The sequence below is a fragment of the Podarcis tiliguerta genome, assembly GCF_965153285.1.
Source record: "Podarcis tiliguerta genome assembly, chromosome: 2".
NCBI classification, from domain to species: Eukaryota; Metazoa; Chordata; class Lepidosauria; order Squamata; family Lacertidae; genus Podarcis; species Podarcis tiliguerta.
Genome location: NC_139535.1, coordinates 10,331,352 through 10,350,879, shown reverse-complemented (window position 1 = coordinate 10,350,879; position 19,528 = coordinate 10,331,352). Strand labels below are relative to the sequence as shown.

Genomic DNA, 19,528 nt, shown 5'->3' with positions numbered 1-19,528 from the left:
TTTGGACCCCCGCTTTTGCAAGAACGTCTTGTCCTCAATAAACTCTTTACTGCTTCACCAATTTTGTTCAGATGGTATTTTAAGGAACGGCACTGTGGAGAGATACTTAGGGTGGATTGTGTTATTTTATTTATATTTATTTATTGAATAAAATTTATTTTAAAAAACCTGCAGAGGGGTTTCCCAAAACAAACAAAAAGAACACCACAGCAGTAAAATCAAGACAAATTTACAACCCTACTTTAAAACATACAAAAGCTAAAATATTAAAACAGATTAAAATTACTTCCACTTCCTAAGTATCTGGGTAAGGTAAAGGGACCCCTGACCATTAGGTCCAGTCGTGGCCGACTCTGGGGTTGCAACGCTCATCTCGCTTTATTTTCCGAGGAAGCCGGCGTACAGCTTCCGGGTCATGTGGCCAGCAGGACTAAGCCACTTCTGGCGAACCAGAGCAGCGCACGGAAACGCCGTTTACCTTCCCGCCGGAGCAGTACCTATTTATCTACTTGCACTTTGACGTGCTTTTGAACTGCTAGGTTGGCAGGAGCCCCTAGGGACCGGCAAGCCCTAGGCTCTGTGGTTTAACCCACAGTGCCACCCGCGTCCCTGGGTATGCTTGCCTAAACAAGAATGCTTTTAACAGGTGCTTGAACAGCCTAGCAAAGGCATGTGCTTTATTGCCATAGGCGGGGAGTTCTAAAGTGCAGGTGCTGCCACAGTAAACAATGCAGTGCAGATATTATGTGGAACCTGTAGTAGTGCTTGAAACTACTGAAGGGGAGGTTTTATTTATTGTGATTTCACCATGCTCTGTATTATCTGAAAAGGAACATTTATTTAAAAAGCAGGACTGCACAGCAGCAATCTACTTGCCTGCGAGGCTCATCATGATCCGTGGGAGTTATTCCCAAGCCGACAGTGCATAAGTTGGACTGCAATCCTATGCACCCCTTGCATCCAACTTGTACCTAAAAATCTGCACCAACCTGCACCAGAGAACTGTAGAGTTGGAAGGGAACCCTGAGGGTCATCTAGCCAAACCGCTGGGGCAACGCAGGAATCTCAATGAGACTATCCCTGACCGATGGCCAGCCGTCTTCTGTTTTTCCCTCAGCCAGGACACACAACAACTGAGACTGGAGGTGGGGGGAAAGATAAATTTTGACCAGGGAAAGGCAATGGGGCAGATTTGTCAGGCACGTGCAGGCGCAGTTTGAAGACTTTACACAAAGAGGAACCCCCCACAGAGAGGAACCCCCACACGCAGGTTTCCCTGCATGTAATGTAACAGGCAGCGAGCCAGCTCAGATAGAAAGACTTTTTTTGGGGGGGGGGGGTTGTGAAAATAATATTTATTACTTTTCCAACAATTTAGACAAAGACAAAAGAACAATACAATACAAAAACACTACATAACACTAACACATTAAACTAACAAAACAAAAACAGTTTGAAACACTCAAACAGTTTCAATATCTTGTCTTTCATTCACTTATTTCACCGACCTCCTCGCACCTCCCTTTTTGTATTCCACTTCTGTCAATTGTTTCAGCAATTCCTTTCCATCTTTCTCTGTTTTCTATCCTATAATTATCTTAACGCATTCTAACCTTATTTTTCCCTTTAATATTCTATTAATCTATTTATACTTAATTCCTTATAACATTTCTACTAAAGCCATATAACTCCATTCCAACATTCTTCTAACATTCTTTAATTTTACAGTATTTCTGTAAATAGTTTTTCAACTTTTTCCAGTTTTCTTCCACCGACTCTTCTCCCTTGTCTCAGATTCTGCCAGTCATTTCCACCAGTTCCATATAGTCCATCAACTTCATCTGCCATTCTTCCCTGGTGGGTAAATCTTGTGTCTTCCAGTACTTCGCGATGAGTATTCTTGCTGCTGTTGTTGCATACATAAAAAAAGTTCTATCCTTCTTTAACACCAATTGGCCAACCATGCCCAGGAGAAAGGCCTCTGGTTTCTTCAGGAAGGTATATTTAAATACCTTTTTCATTTCATTATAAATCATCTCCCAGAATGTCTTAATCCTCGGGCATGTCCACCAAAGGTGAAAGAATGTACCTTCAGTCTTATTACATTTCCAACATTTATTGTCGGGCAGATGGTAAATTTTTCCAAGCTTGACTGGTGTCATGTACCACCTATAAATCATTTTCATTACATTTTCTCTTAGGGCATTACATGCCGTGAATTTCATACCTGTGGTCCATAACTGTTCCCAGTCAGCCATCATTATGTTATGTCCAACATCTTGTGCCCATTTAGTCATAGCTGATTTCACCGTTTCATCCTGAGTGTTCCATTTCAACAGCAAGTTATACATTCTTGACAAATTCTTGGTTTTGGGATCTAACAATTCTGTTTCCAATTTTGATTTTTCCACCTGGAAACCAACTTTTTTGTCCAATTTGTATGCCTCCATTATTTGATAATAATGGAGCCAATCTCGCACTTTATTTTTCAATTTTTCAAAGCTCTGCAATTTTATTCTGTCTCCATCTTGTCCAGAATTTCCCAAAAATTTGGCCATTTGGCCTCCATATTGAGTTTTTTCTGTGCCTTCGCTTCCATTGGTGACAACCATCTTGGGGTTTTATTTTCTAACAAGTCCTTATATCTTATCCAAACATTAAACAATGCTTTTCTAACAATATGATTTTTAAATGCTTTATGTATTTTTACCTTATCGTACCACAAATATGCATGCCAACCAAATGCATTATTGAAACCTTCTAGATCCAACCCGTCAGTGTTTTCAAGAAGCAGCCATTCTCTCAGCCAGCAAAAAGCAGCTGATTCATAATAAAGTTTAAGGTCTGGCAGGGCAAATCCACCTCTTTCTTTGGCATCAGTTAATATCTTAAATTTTATTCAAGGCTTCTTGCCCTGCCAAACAAATCTGGAAATATCCTTCTGCCACTTCTTGAAACCATCCATCTTATCCAAAATTTGCAATGTTTGAAACAAAAATAACATCCTTGGCAGCACATTCATTTTTATCACAGCAATTCGGCCTAACAATGATAACTTCAAATTTGTCCATGCTTCTAAATCCTTTTTCACTTCAATCCAACATTTTTCATAGTTATCCTTAAATAAATTCACATTTTAAGCAGTCATCTTAACCCCTAAATATTTCACTTTTTTGATCAATGTTAGTCCTGTCTCCTCCTGAAACTTCTCTCTCTCATTCACAGTTAATTTTTTTTCTAAAACCTTAGTTTTCATCTTATTCAGCGTAAAACCTGCAACCTGTCCAAATTCTTGAATCAGTTCCAATACCCTTTTAGTACTAGGTTCTGGCTCCTGTAAGGTCAATACTAAGTCATCAGCAAATGCTTTCAGTTTGTACTCTTTACCTCCCACTTGTATACCTTTAACCTCTTGGTCCTTTCTAATCATGTTTAACAAAACCTCGAGGACCAATATAAAAAGCAATGGAGAAATTGGGCGACCTTGTCATGTCCCTTTCTCAATCTTAAGCTCTTCTGGCACCACATTGTTCACAATTAATTTTGCCTTTTGTTCTGAATAAATTGCACCTATACCATTTTCAAGATAGAAAGACTTTTTGGGGGCGGGGAGGACAAAAGAGGACCAAAGTTGGAATGAGAAACCAAAGATGAAGAAGTTAAATCAGTAATGATCAATTGGGCACAGGATTTAGGCTATAATATACTATTTGAGGATTGGATAAGGCTCTGGAAAGTGAATTTGAAATTTATGGATTGCATATTGCTAAAAGAGAATTACGATATATGAAAATGATGTATAGATGGTACACCACACCAGTAAAATTAGCAGAAATGTATAAAACAGACCAAAAGAACTGCTGGAGATGTAAAGAAGGGGAAGGTACATTTTACCATATGTGGTGGGATTGCAAGATTATTTTAAAAAAATTGGGAAATGATCTACAATGAATTGAAAAAAAATGTTTAAAATGACATTTGTTAAAAAACTAGAAGCTTTTTCGTTGGGCATTTTAGGTCAAGAGCTGCCGAAAGAAAAACGGACATTATTTATGTATGCTACGACAGCAGCAAGAATCTTAAGAGCACAAAATTGGAAGACCAGAGAAGCAGCATCCAAAGAACAATGGCAAAAATCCAAAAATTAACGGACAAGCTGCGTAAAAAAGGACAATAGTGACTTTGAAAAAGAATAGGAACCTTTTACAACACATCTGCAGAAACAACAAAAAAGCATGAACTCAATGGCAGGATTTAAATAAACATTTACAACTTTATTTACAGAGAACAAGAAGTACAATGGGTCAACATAATATCATATACAAACAGCAGATTGTATCATTTGATGTAACAAGCCAGAAAGGGAAGCTGGGGGAAGGCAACAGGGCTGGGGGAAATTGGAAAATGAATGTTTAGTGATGGTGATGGATATTTGTTGTAAGAAAGGAAATCAATAAAAATAATTATAAAAAAGAAAAGAAAAAAAGAAAGGAGTTTGGATAATTATCAGGATTCAAAATTAATAAAGAAAAAACAAAACTCCTGGTAAAAAAATTAGATATACAAGAAAAAGCAAAGTTAGAAATAGAAACATGACCTAAAGTTACTAACAGTGCAAAGTATTAAGGAATTTGGATAACCATGAAAAACACTAATTTATAGAAAGACAATTATATTAAGGTATGGAACGAAATTAAGAAAGACTTAGAAATCTGGGGTAAATTAAAACTCACGTTGTGGGGAAGAATTTCTACAATCAAGATGGTAGTTTTACCAAAAATGCTGTTCCTTTTTCAATCAATTCCGGTTCTTAATGGCCTAAATTGTTTTAAGGAATGGCACAGGTATTTGGCAAAATACCTTTGGCAGGGCAAAAAAAACAAAATTAAATTTAAATTATTAACAGAAATCAAAAACAAAGGAGGGTTTGGAATGCCAGATTTTAGGATCTACTATGAAGTTGCCTGCCTGGTCTGGCTCAAGGAATGGATGATCTTGAATACTAAATTATTGGATATTTAGGGCTGGGATAATATAGTGGGGTGGCACTATAATATAGTAGGGATAATATAGTGGGGTGGCACGGCTACCTGGGTTATAATAAAGCAAAAATCCACAATGGATTTCTAAATCACATTATTAGGAAAGCCTTATATGAAGCTTGGGAAAGGAACAAAAAATTATTAGAACCAAAAACCCCATGGTGGTTGTCACCAATGGAGGCAGAGGCAGTAAGAAGAAAAAATATGCATTCAATTTGGTTGACATATAAAGATCTTCTACAGGAAGTAAATAATAGATGAAAAAAAATGTGAAATAATAAGACATAAGGGAATAGGCTGGTTTCAATACCATCAATTAAATGCAATTTTTGAGGAAGACAAGAAAGTAAATGGATTTGATACAAAATTATCTGAAATAGACAAAGAATTGATTATAAAGGATGATAAAAAATTATCTAAAATGCATAAACTATTATTAAATTGGCACTTAACAGATGAAGAGGTTAAAGATGTCATAGTCAAATGGGTCATACAATTGATTTAGAAAAATGGGAAAAATTATGGAAAAGAGACATAAGATTTACAGCATGTTATACAATAAAATTCTTTTTAAAAAATGATGTACAGATGGTATTTTAAACCCTTGAAATTAGCTAAAATGTACCGAAACACCAGTGGAAAGTGTTGGAGGTGCAAACTTAAAGAAGGGAATTTCTTCCATATGTGGTGGACGTGCCCTAAAATTAAATAATTTTGGGATGCCATTAATGAAGAATTAAATAAAATGTTAAGACATACTTTCCCCCAAAAACCAGAAATGCTTTTCTGGGCCTATTAAAAACAGAGATCACAAAAGAATAATTTTGTATGCAGTAATGGCGGCCAGGACAGTAATTGCTAAAAATTGGAAATGTAACATAACACCAACAAAAGAAAGAGTTCTTAAATTGTCAGGATATCATGAATTGGCCAAACTTACAGGTTTAATAAGGAATTATTCTAATGAGAAAATGAGGAGAGAGTGGGAAGTCTTCATAAATTATATGAAGGGAACCGATTTCCAGATTAATACTTGGCTTAGTTTAGACTAAAAATCTCACAGGTAATTAGAATAATTCTCCAAAAAATTAATCATTACAGACAACCAGTGACATGAAGAATAAAGAGCCACATGGAGTTAGTTAGAAGTCATTTCTGCCCCTTAGTCTCCTTTCTTCTTCTTCTTTTTTGGTGTTTTTTGTTCTTTTTCCTTTTTGGGAAGAATATAATGTTTTGTATTTTTGATTGCATATTATGTTTAGATCCTTGTAATTTTGGTTTTTGAATTTTCTTCTGATTTCTATTGTTTGTTCGTTTTATTCAACACTTGTTTGTGTGATGTAGAAGTATAAATTAAGAAAAAAAGAGGGTCACCAAATAGCATGGCCCCCCATTTTAGTTTGAGGACTATCCCTGCCTCCGGGTCTAGTGTCATTTGGATGGATACGGGAATCAGCAAGGGAGACCCACATGACCCGAAGGTGCCGCTATGGAATGCCAGGTCAATGATTCATAAGACCACTGCCATCCATGATTTGATCGTGGATGGAGAACTTGACCTGGCATGTGTAACAGAGACTTGGTGGGATAAAGCAGGTGGACCTGTCCTTGCCGCTGCTTGTCCACCAGGTTTCTTTTACGCACAGCAACCCAAGTCATCTGGGCAGGGGAGGGGTGTGATTTGCAGTCATTTGTAGGAAGTCATTAATTTGCACCAGGCGTCCTGTTGGGAAGACCAGGTTCTCTGAGTGCATGCTCTTGAAGTTGGACAATAGGGGCAGTACAGGATTCCTTTTGGTGTACCGACCACCCCGCTGCACCAAGGATTCCCTGCCCAAGCTGCTTCAGGTGGTGGCAGATGTTCTCCTGGAGACACCTAATTTGGTTGTCCTTGGGGGATTTTAACATTCACGCCAACACAAATTTACAAGGGGCCGATTGGGACTTTGTGGAAAGCATGGCATCCATGGGCTGTCCCTAAATAAGTTTGGCCCAACTTATAGTCGCAGAAATGCCTTAGACCTGATTTTTCTCCTCTATGGATGTTGGTTATCTGACACTAAGTAAAAGCGAAACTAAATAAGTGCCTTGTTCAGATCACTTCCTGGTGCAACTGGACTTCTCCACAATCCTTCCTCTCTGCAGGGAGGTGGGTTCGATTTGGATGGTCTGCCACCGCCACTTAATGGATCCAAATGGTTTCCAGAGAGTGGCAGGGGGGGTTTTATCCTGTGTTGATGGCCTTTCAGCTGATTCCCTGGTGTCCCGCTGGAATGTGGAGTTAACCAGGGCTATTGAGTATCTGGCTCCAAAAAGCTGTGAGGGCAACGAGACGGCTAGAGCGCCAGTGGATCTGACCGGACACGGGTTAGAGCTCAACGTTGAGCCTACCAAATGGCGATAGCGAAGGTGAAGAAAACTTTCTTCACCCCCTCTATTGCATCTGCAGAAAACAGCAGCAGGAGACTCTTTCAAGTGGTTAGCAATCTAATGGAACCATCTCTCCAATGGCGCCCGGTACAGGCCACATGATCTCCTGCAATGATTTTTCAAAGTTTTTTGCAGATAAAGTCGCTCAGATTCAGAGAGGTAGACTCCCCCGTGGGAGCAGGGCGGGGGCTGGTGAGTGCTAGAGTCCTGTCTAGTAAAGTTGCGTGGGATCAATTCCAATCTGTTATGTCCGAGGATGTGGACAGATGAGTGAAACCAACCACCTGTCTCCTTGACCCTTGCCCATCCTGGCTCATAAACTCTAGCCAGGAAGGGCTGGGCGATGGGCTCCATGGGGTGGTGAATGCTTCTCTCTGTGAGGGAGCCTTCCCAGACACACTGAAAGAGGAAGTTACAGTGGTACCTCAGGTTAAGAACATAATTCGTTCTGGAGATCTGTTCTTAACGTGAAACTGTTCTTCACCTGAAGCACCACTTTAGGTAATCGGGTCTCCTGCTGCCGCTGTACGATTTCTGTTCTCATCCTGAAGCAAAGTTCTTAACCCAAGGTAATATTTCTGGGTTAGCGAAGTCTGTAACCTGAAGCATATGTAACCCGAGGCAGCACTGTATTAAACTGCTTCTTAAAAAAAATATCTTTAGACCCAGTCAATACAGCCAACTATCGCCCAGTCTCAAATCTTCCATTCTTTGGCAAGGTGATTGGGTGGGTGGTTGCTGAACAACTCCAGGGGCACCTGGCAGATGTGGACCATTTGGATCCCTTCCAGTTGGGATTCAGGCCTCATCATGGGACTGAAACTGACCTGGACACGATGATTTCCAGCGGGCTAGGGACAAAAGTGAGAGCTGTTTCCTAGTTCTGCTGGATCATTCAGAGGCTTTTGATACCATCAGCCATAACATCCTTCTGGACCAACTAGAGGGGCTGGGAGCTGGAGGAACTGTCATACAGTGGGCCGTGTTCAGAAAGTGGTGTTGGGGGATGAGTGTTCAGACCCCTGAGCTCTCACTTGTGGGGTGCCTCAGGGTTCCGTCCTCTCCCCATGCCTTTCAGATTTCTACATGCAGCCGCTGGGAGAGATCAGGGGGTTTGGGCTGGGTGTTCATCAGTATGCGGATACCCAGCTCTACTTCTCTTTCAAATCTGAACCAGAGAAGATGATGAAGGTCCTGTGTGAGTGTCTGGAGGCGGTTGGAGGATGGATGGCGGCTAACATATTAAAGTTGAATGCTGACAAGGTAGACGTTTTTGGGAGACAGGAGGCAGGCAGGTGTGGAGAACTCCCTGGTCCTGAATGGGGTAACTGTGCCCCTAAAGACTAGGTGCATAGCCTGGCGGTCATTTTGGATTTGCAGCTGTCAATGGAAACGCAGGTCAATTCTGTGTCCAGGGCAGCTGTTTACCAGCTCCATCTGGTACGCAGGCTGAGACCCTATCTGCCCTCAGACTGTCTTGCCAGAGTAGTGCATGCTCCAGTTATCTCCTGTTTGGACTACTGCAATGCGCTCTATGTGGGGCTACCTTTGTAAGTGGTCCGGAAACTGCAACTAATCCAGAATGCAGCAGCTAGACTGGTGATGGGGTGCAGCCGCCAAGACCACATTACACTGGTATTGAAAAACCAACATAGGCTCCCATTGCATTTCTGAGCACAAATCAAAGTGTTGGTGCTGACCTTTAAAGCGCTAAACGGCCTCGATCCAGTATACCTGAAGTAGAGTCTCCACCCCCATCGTTCTGCCTGGACATGGAGGTCCAGCACCAAGAGCCTTCTGACGGTTGCCTCACTGTGAGAAGCGAAGTTACAGGGAACCAAGCAGAAGGCCTTCTGGGTAGTGGTGCCCTCCCTGTGGAATACCCTCCCACCAGATGTCAAAGGAAAAAAACAGCCACCAGACTTTAAAAGACGTTTGAAGGCTGCCCTGTTTAGGGAAGCTTTTAATATCTGGAGGACTATTGTATTTCAATATTTTGTTGCAAGCCACCAAGAGTGGCTGTGCCGCGAGGGAAATCCAGCCAGAGGGGTGTGGTATAAATTATATTGTTATTATTGTTGCTGTTACTATTATTATTATTGAAAACACTGCCAAATTATTTTCTGTACATCCAGAGACTTGGCAGTAATCTTCACTTCCCAGGAAATCTGGTAAAACCTGAGTGGAAAACTCCCTACATTTATATGGTTTCCTGCCTGTGTGAATTTTTTAATGAATATTAAGGTCTCCACTCCCTCTGAAGCTTTTTCCATGTTTCATGAATCTGGTTTTCCCCACGTGAGTTAGCGGATGTTTCCTAAGTTTCCATATTGGCTTAAGCTTCTCCCCTGTGGGAGTTGGCCAATGTAATGTAAGTTTATCCTTCCTGTTGAAGCTCATCCCTCATTCAATACGTTCCAATGGTTTCTCCCCTGTATGAGTTAGTTGGTGTATTCTCAGTGCTCTACTGTAGCTGAATCTCCTTCCACATGCCATACATTAAAATGGTTTCTTCCCTGTGTGATATTTGGTGTCTTAGAAGGTGTCTATATGGATGGAAGCTCTTTCCATATTTAGTACATTTAAATGGTTTCTCCCGTGTGAGTTCGTTGATGTTTCCTAAGGTGTACATATTGACTGAAGCTCTTTCCACATTCAATACATTCAAATGGTTTCTCCCCCGTGTGAGTTTGTTGATGTTTTCTAAGGTTTCCACTATCATTGAAGCTCTTTCCACTTTCAATACATTTCAGTGGTTTCTCCCCCGTGTGAGTTCGTTGGTGTATTCTAAGTGTTCCATTTCGACTGAAGCACTTTCCACATTCAATACATTCAAATGGTTTCTCCCCTGTGTGAGTTCGTTCGTGTATTCTAAGTGTTCCATTTCGACTGAAGCACTTTCCACATTCAATACATTTAAATGGTTTCTCCCCCGTGTGAGTTTGCTGGTGTTTTCTAAAGTTTCCACTTCCACTGAAGCTCTTTCCACATTCAATACATTTAAATGGTTTCTCCCCCGTGTGAGTTCGTTGGTGTATTCTAAGTGTTCCATTTCGACTGAAGCACTTTCCACATTCAATACATTTAAATGGTTTCTCCCCTGTGTGAGTTCGTTCGTGTATTCTAAGGTCTCCACTTCCTCTGAAGCTCTTTCCACATTCAATACATTTAAATGGTTTCTCCCCTGTGTGAGTTCGTTGGTGTATTCTAAGTGTTCCATTTTGACTGAAGCACTTTCCACATTCAATACATTTAAATGGTTTCTCCCCTGTGTGAGTTCGTTCGTGTATTCTAAGGTCTCCACTTCCTCTGAAGCTCTTTCCACATTCAATACATTTAAATGGTTTCTCCCCCGTGTGAGTTCGTTGGTGTATTCTAAGTGTTCCATTTCGACTGAAGCACTTTCCACATTCAATACATTTAAATGGTTTCTCCCCTGTGTGAGTTTGTTGATGTTTTCTTAGTGCTCCCCTTTCACTGAAGCTCTTTCCACATTCAATACATTTAAATGGTGTCTCCCCCGTGTGAGTTCGTTGGTGTCTTCTAAGGTGTCCACTTTCATTGAAGCTCTTTCCACATTCAATACATTTAAATGGTTTCTCCCCTGTGTGGGTTCGTTGGTGTATTCTACGCTGTCCATTGTCACTGAAGCTCTTTCCACATTCAATACATTTAAATGGTTTCTCCCCCGTGTGAGTTCGTTGGTGTATTCTAAGGTGTCCACTTTCACTGAAGCTCTTTCCACATTCAATACATTTAAATGGTTTCTCCCCCGTGTGAGTTCGTTGGTGTTTTCTAAGGCTTCCACTGTCACTGAAGCTCTTTCCACATTCAATACATTTAAATGGTTTCTCCCCCGTGTGAGTTCGTTGGTGTATTCTAAGGTGTCCACTTACACTGAAGCACCTTCCACATTCAATACATTGAAATGGTTTCTCCCCTGTGTGAGTTCGTTGGTGACTTCTAAGGTGTCCATACTGACTGAAGCTCTTTCCACATTCAATACATTTAAATGGTGTCTCACCTGTGTGAGTTCGTTGGTGTTTTCTAAGGCTTCCACTTTCACGGAAGCTCTTTCCACATTCAATACATTTAAAGGGTTTCTCCCCCGTGTGAGTTCGTTGGTGACTTCTAAGGCTTCCACTGTCACTGAAGCTCTTTCCACATTCAATACATTTAAATGGTGTCTCACCTGTGTGAGTTCGTTGGTGTTTTCTAAGGCTTCCACTTTCACTGAAGCTCTTTCCACATTCAATACATTTAAATGGTTTCTCCCCCGTGTGAGTTCGTTGGTGTCTTCTAAGTGTTCCATTTTGACTGAAGCACTTTCCACATTCAGTACATTCAAATGGTTTTCCCCCTGTGTGAGTTCCTTGATGTTTTCTAAGAGTTCCATTTTCCCTGATGCTCTTTCGATAGTTAGTACATTTAAATCGTTTCTCCTCTATGTGAATTTGTTGATGTGTCCTCAGTCTTCCACTGTGACTAAAGCACATCCCACATTCCAGGCATTTAAGCTGTTTCTGTGGTCTTCCCAATGAATTCACAGATGGCTCCATAGAATTCTGGCCATCATCTTCCTCACCTGTTTGGGAGTGGGGGCGGGGTGGGGAGAATCCTGTTAAGAGTTACAAGAAAGACAAGAAAGGAACTGAACACACGTCAATCCCAATATGCACCTTCTCCTATTTTAACACTGTCTCATTTTTCCATTGTCCTCTCCATTGTTCCAAACTTTTAGGAATGCAGGTGAGATAATGGCAAGAACAACACATGATCACTCCGTTCACACTTAATAAACTGCATTATTTTATAATTTATGGTGGAACTGGCTTCTTAGACACATCTCCGTATTTCTCTTTTTCCAGGGAGGAAATGATCACAGGCTCAAGTAGCAGTCTCTCCTATGACTAAGAAGCAAAACTTTAGTGTTGCTATGCCACATGTAACTAAAAATATTGCACTATATTAGAACACGCATCCTCAAACTTGGCCCTCCAGATGTTTTGGGACTACAATTCCCATCATCCCAGACCACTGGTCCTGTTAGCTAGGGATGATGGTAGTTGTAGTTCCAAAACATCTGGAGGGCCAAGTTTGGGGATGCCTGTATTAGAACATAAGAAGAGCCTGCTCGATTGGGCAAAGGCCCACCTAGGCCAGCATCCTGTTCTCACAGTGGTCAACTAAATGCTTGCGGGAAACCAGCAAGCAGGATTTGAGTACAAGAGTCCTCTGCCTTCCTGTGCTTTGAGTCTAATCCTCTTTTTCAAGCTACCCAAGTTGTTGGCCATCACTCCTATAGGATGGAAGTCCATAGAAGTCCATTTAGAGTATTGCTCATATTTTGGGCAATAGAATGAAAGGTGTTTTAGCAGAAAAAAATCATCACAATCAGGCCTGCTTTCTCCCAGGACGTCAGATGAAGGAGAATATAAGGAATATGATTGATATTATTGAATATTTGGAAGTAAGAAATGAGAAAAAAGTGGCCTTAATGTTTATAGATGCTGAAAAGGCTTTTGATAATGTTTCATGGACTTTTATGAAAAAGATAAAAGAAAAACTGAATTTTGGGGAAGCATTCGGGAGAGGAATTGATGCAATTTATTCTTACCAACAGGCTATGCTGATTGTTAATAAGGTTATAATAGAAAAGTGTAAAATAAGGAAGGGGACAAGACAAGGATATCCCCTATCACCATTATTATTTATTTTTGTACCAGAGGTTCTTGCGAGAGAGGAAGAGTGGAGAAATTAATTAGAGGAATAACAGTAGAAAATAAAGCATATAAATTAAAAGCTTTGGCAGTTGACCTTGTAATAACAGTGAAAGATCCCAAAAATACTCCACCAAAGGTAGTAAAAAAGATACAGGACTTCAGGCAGGCTGGAGGCTTTAAACTAAACAAGAATAAGACTAAGTTTTTGGTAAAAAAACACATGATGGAGCAAGACAAATAGGAATTACAACAGAAAACAGAATTACTTATACATAAAAAAGTCAAATACTGAGAGATATGTTTGACAGCTAAGAATATTAATATTTTTAAAGACAATAAGGAGAATGTGTGGAAAGAAATAAAAAGAGATTTAGCGCTATGGGGAAGAATGAATTTATCCTTTTCGGGAAGAATATCAGTAATAAAAATGAATGTATTGCCAAAAATATTAAAGCTGTTACTGGTTGCAGTGTTCTGAGGTGACATTTGCTGCTTTATTTTTTTCCTATTTTGGGGGTTTTTGTTTGTGAGGCTTTTTCAATTTTGACTGAGGCTTGTTTGTTTGTTTTATGATTGATTTATTAATTGATTAACTGTGGAAAGGGATAAAAGCCCCCCATTCAAACAATGACAATCATCAGTGCAGGTAAGATTTTTTTTTTTAAAATTTTTATCATCTACAATGCTGTCTTATTTATTTTATTGTAGAGAACATTGATTATTGCTTTCTTTTTATGGATCAATGGTCTTGTTAGATAGTAAAATTCATGTTAAATTGCTGTTTTAGGGGTTGTTTTTAAAAGTCTGGAATGGATTAATCCATTTTGCGTTACTTTCTACGGGAAATCATGCCTTGGTTTTGGAACGCTTTGGTTTTGGAAGACTTCCGGAAACCGATTATGTTTAAGAACCAAGGTACCACTGTAACTCCTAAGATTTAAAATCCTGGAGGAAGAAAATCTGCCCCCACTACTTTATGATAGGGATTCAAGAAACAAAGAGCTGGTTTGGAGAAGGCCTCACCCCTTCCTTCTTAGGTTCAGGAACTTCCTTCCATTTGTCTCCTCTCCATCTTTTCCTCTTTCTCCCTCCACCATCCATCTATCCCTGTCCCCATCTCCTCTCCCCTGGAACTCACCAGATTTCTCCAAGGGTCCTGGGAGGGAATGCTCAGAGGTTGTGGGGAGGGATGCGGGAGACAGCCTGACCAGGTCAACCGTCCATCTTCCTCCTTCCATCCTGGCCAGGGTTGCAGGTTCAGTCTCAGCTAGATTTGCAGGTTCAGCTTCCTGAGGAGCACAGAATCCAGAGCAAGTTGCAGCTTCCTGGGAGGGAGGGAAGAAGAAGCCAAGGGAGTCTGAGAGCCCCTGCAGGGATTCTCCTGCCCAAGACATTCTGCTGCCCCTGGAGAAGCCCCAACTGGGCACCCCCTTCCCAAGAGCCCCCACCCATTTTCAAATACCTTTGGCAATTCCTTTCATCACCTCCCTTCCTTATTTATTTTATTTTATTTTTATTTATTTTATTTTGTTTATTCAATCTTTATTGGTTTAAAATCAGCACACACATACACACCAAAAGCTTATAAATAGGAAAAGAAACAAAACAAAAAAGCACAATACATTACACAATACAAAAGAAATAGAACAATACATCACAAATGCACAAAATTATTCCACCCATCAACTTCCGACTTCCTTGATATAGGTTATTTATTTTATTAACTAGGTAAAGGTATCCCTGACCGTTAGGTGCAGTCATGGATGACTCTGGGGTTGCGGCGCTCATCTCGCTTTACTGACCGAGGGAGCCGGCGTTTGTCCGCACTCAGCTTCCGGGTCATGGGGCCAGCATGACTAAGCCGCTTCTGGCAAACCAGAGCAGCGCATGGAAACACCGTTTACCTTTCCGCTGGAGCGGTATGTAATAAAAAAATTATTTATCTACTTGCACTTTTGACGTGCTTTCGAACTGCTAGGTTGGCAATTTTCTTAATTACTTGCCTCTATTTTTCAATAAACTTTATCTTTGTTAAATCTTGTCAGAATACTTTGTACCTTATTCAATTCCGAGAGTTATTCAAAGCATTTTAAAGTTTTTATAAGGGGACACTGTTCTTTTAAATATTGTCTATAGAGCTCCCATTCCCATTTAAACTTTTGGGCCAATCGATTTCTTATCTTTTCCGTCATCTGTGCTACTTCTATATATTGAAGGATTTTTACTTGCCACTCCTCTTTTAATGGAATTTTATCTCCTTTCTATCCCTTGGCAATCAGCATCCTCACTGCAGTTGTTGCATAGAAAAAGACCCCTCCCCAAGAGCCCCTGTCCATTTTCAAACACCTTTGGCAATTCCTTTCACCTGCCTGTCCCGCCTCCCTTCCCAAGGCTGGCATGGTATGCACATTAGTGGCCTGAGAGTAGATCCCATGGAACTTAAGAGTTAATCTGCAAAGGACTGCTCTGAATACATGGGTGGCCCTTGCATGGAGAAGAAGGAAGCCCCTTGCTTGCATCTGGACCCCCTGGCAGAGGAGGGATCCGCCCACTGCTCCCTCTGCCCTCGCTGCCGCCTCCTCCTCTGCCCTCCTGCCCTGCAAACACCCTTTGCTCTTCTTGCTCAGGGGAGAGAGGCAGGAAGAGCCTTCAATCCCATCCCTTTCCTCCTCTGCAGCCCAGTGAGAGGGGAAGGAGCGGCAGCGCCTGGTTCACTTCAGATACACACATGGTAAACACTGGGATTGTGAATGAACACGTCCTCTGCCTTCCATGCGGTGGGAGTGGGGGGGTTAAAAGTGGTGAGGAGACCCCCCCTTCTCCAGTCCTTTTGGAAAACAGCAGTTTTCATCAGGAGTAAACAACTTAGATGGCAAGTTCACAAGAGAAGCACTTTGGAGCACTGCTTGCTCATACTATGTGTTTGGACCTAGAGGACAACATACACGTTTACACCACAGGATTCCTTAAAGAGGGCATTTCTTTAAATTCAAAGGCCATTTCTACAAAATGGAAGTATTCTGATAGCAGCCCTGTTCAGGGAAGTTTTCGATGTTTTAAATTTTTTGGTGTTTTTGATGGAAAATCGCCCAGAGTGGCTGAGGCAACGGAATCAGATGGGCAGGGTGCAAGTAATGAATTATTTATTTTTATTTTACTCTTATTCTTATTATCATCATTCCCTCCTAAGCCCATCCTGTTATGCATGCTGATCAGAGACTTTGTCCCAACCCCCCTCCCTTGAACGCAAGAGGGTTTCCTATTTTTACAGCTATTCTTCACATTTCTATACTGCCCTTCCTCCAAAGATCACAGGGCAGCTTACAAGAGAAAAACACAGAGATGCATAGCAGAGCAGGAAATAAAAACGAAAACCCTCCAGCCCCCCCATGCAGGTGTGCAGTCCATAGATTGTTTAATGAGCCAAACCCCTGGGAGAAGAGCAAGACTTTCGCCTGTTGCCTAAAGATAAGTTCCTCCTCCGAGGGGTCTTCTGCTGGGGTATAGATATTAAATTTAAATTAATACTATTAAGGCGATCCTGGCCAGCAATGCCCACCCCTCTCCCCTTTCCCGCCTCCTTCACTGCAACTCCCTTTGCACCAGATCCCTGCAGGAGGAAGCTTCTCCCTCCCCCCTTCAAGGCCCCCTTTAGGGAAACAGCTCCCTTTCCCCCCTTCTCTTCTCCCGGCCACGGGGCTTCTCATCCTGGACCGCCTCGCAAAGCCCCTTCCCTCCTTCCCCGCCATTGGCTTTGCACTCACCCGAAATCCTGGGCAGCGGGGGCGGGAATGGGAGCCCCCGCGTGGGAGGCAGGGAGTGAGGGCGCTTAATTAGGAGGCTTGATTAGGAAGAAGCCCCCTCCTCCGCACAATGCAGCCCCCCTTCCCGCCTCCCTCCCTCCTTTGCCAGCTCCAATTTTATCTCTGCTGGTGAAGCCGGAAGTGGAGGCAACTCTGAGGAGGAAGGAGAAGTTTCTCCCCACGCTCAGCTGCTTGTCTGTTATTTGATAATTGGGGGAAGGAAAACCTTGCAGCACCCAACCAATGGGGAGACGGAACGTGTCCATGGGGAATATAAACTCATGCTTTGCTCCAGCTGGACTGTGCCTGCTTTGGACCCCCGCTTTTGCAAGAACGTCTTGTCCTCAATAAACTCTTTACTGCTTCACCAATTTTGTTCAGATGGTATTTTAAGGAACGGCACTGTGGAGAGATACTTAGGGTGGATTGTGTTTTGGCTTGTGTTATTTTATTTATATTTATTTATTGAATAAAATTTATTTTAAAAAACCTGCAGAGGGGTTTCCCAAAACAAACAAAAAGAACACCACAGCAGTAAAATCAAGACAAATTTACAACCCTACTTTAAAACATACAAAAGCTAAAATATTAAAACAGATTAAAATTACTTCCACTTCCTAAGTATCTGCGTAAGGGAAAGGTAAAGGGACCCCTGACCATTAGGTCCAGTCGTGGCCGACTCTGGGGTTGCAACGCTCATCTCGCTTTATTTTCCGAGGAAGCCGGCGTACAGCTTCCGGGTCATGTGGCCAGCAGGACTAAGCCACTTCTGGCGAACCAGAGCAGCGCATGGAAACGCCGTTTACCTTCCCGCCGGAGCAGTACCTATTTATCTACTTGCACTTTGACGTGCTTTTGAACTGCTAGGTTGGCAGGAGCAGGGACCGGCAAGCCCTAGGCTCTGTGGTTTAACCCACAGCGCCACCCGCGTCCCTGGGTATGCTTGCCTAAACAAGAATGCTTTTAGCAGGTGCTTGAACAGCCTAGCAAAGGCATGTGCTTTATTGCAATAGGCGGGGAGTTCTAAAGTGCAGGTGCTGCCACAGTAAACAATGCAGTGCAGATATTATGTGGAACTTGTAGTAGTGCTTGAAACTACTGAAGGGGAGGTTTTATTTATTGTGATTTCACCATGCTCTGTATTATGTGAAAAGGAACATTTATTTAAAAAGCAGGACTGCACAGCAGCCTGCGAGGCTCATCATGATCCGTGGGAGTTATTCCCAAGCCGACGGTGCATAAGTTGGACTGCAATCCTATGCACCCCTTGCATCCAACTTGTACCTAAAAATCTGCACCAACCTGCACCAGAGAACTGTAGAGTTGGAAGGGAACCCTGAGGGTCATCTAGCCAAACCGCTGGGGCAACGCAGGAATCTCAATGAGACTATCCCTGACCGATGGCCAGCCGTCTTCTGTTTTTCCCTCAGCCAGGACACACAACAACTGAGACTGGAGGTGGGGGGAAAGATAAATTTTGACCAGGGAAAGGCAATGGGGCAGATTTGTCAGGCACGTGCAGGCGCAGTTTGAAGACTTTACACAGAGAGGAACCCCCCACAGAGAGGAACCCCCACACGCAGGTTTCCCTGCATGTAATGTAACAGGCAGCGAGCCAGCTCAGATAGAAAGACTTTTTTTGGGGGGGGGGGGTTGTGAAAATAATATTTATTACTTTTCCAACAATTTAGACAAAGACAAAAGAACAATACAATACAAAAACACTACATAACACTAACACATTAAACTAACAAAACAAAACAAAAACAGTTTGAAACACTCAAACAGTTTCAATATCTTGTGTTTCATTCACTTATTTCACCGACCTCCTCGCACCTCCCTTTTTGTATTCCACTTCTGTCAATTGTTTCAGCAATTCCTTTCCATCTTTCTCTGTTTTCTATCCTATAAATATCTTAACGCATTCTAACCTTATTTTTCCCTTTTATATTCTATTAATCTATTTATACTTAATTCCTTATAACATTTCTACTAAAGCCATATAACTTCATTCCAACATTCTTCTAACATTCTTTAATTTTACAGTATTTCTGTAAATAGTTTTTCAACTTTTTCCAGTTTTCTTCCACCGACTCTTCTCCCTGGTATCAGATTCTGCCAGTCATTTCCACCAGTTCCATATAGTCCATCAACTTCATCTGCCATTATTCCCTGGTGGGTAAATATTGTGTCTTCCAGTACTTCGCGATGAGTATTCTTGCTGCTGTTTTTGCATACATAAAAAAAGTTCTATCCTTCTTTAACACCAATTGGCCAACCATGCCCAGGAGAAAGGCCTCTGGTTTCTTCAGGAAGGTATATTTAAATACATTTTTCATTTCATTATAAATCATCTCCCAGAATGTCTTAATCCTTGGGCATGTCCACCAAAGGTGAAAGAATGTACCTTCAGTCTTATTATATTTCCAACATTTATTGTCGGGCAGCAAGTTATACATTCTTGACAAATTCTTGGTTTTTGGATCTAACAATTCTGTTTCCATTTTTTTCTGTGCCTTCGCTTCCATTG

At 41.6% G+C, this 19,528-nt stretch overlaps 2 protein-coding genes across 2 annotated transcripts in view; both read right to left on the bottom strand.

Annotated features, from left to right (window-relative positions):
* Window positions 1–17,166, bottom strand: part of LOC310670314 (uncharacterized protein) — a 44,518-nt gene extending 27,352 nt beyond the window's left edge. Inside the window, exon 1 of the mRNA XM_083425472.1 lies at window positions 16,960–17,166. The gene's annotated coding sequence lies outside the window, so the exon portion shown is untranslated. The remainder of the gene's footprint in view (window positions 1–16,959) is intronic.
* The window catches only part of LOC310670265 (uncharacterized protein), a 100,791-nt gene continuing 90,658 nt past the window's right edge, over window positions 9,396–19,528 (bottom strand). Inside the window, exons 3-4 of the mRNA XM_083425329.1 lie at window positions 14,334–14,520; window positions 9,396–12,057 (exon numbers count right to left, since the gene is read on the bottom strand). Coding sequence (XP_083281455.1) covers window positions 10,055–12,057; window positions 14,334–14,433 — 2,103 coding nt within the window. The 5' untranslated portion in view covers window positions 14,434–14,520 and the 3' untranslated portion in view covers window positions 9,396–10,054. The remainder of the gene's footprint in view (window positions 12,058–14,333; window positions 14,521–19,528) is intronic.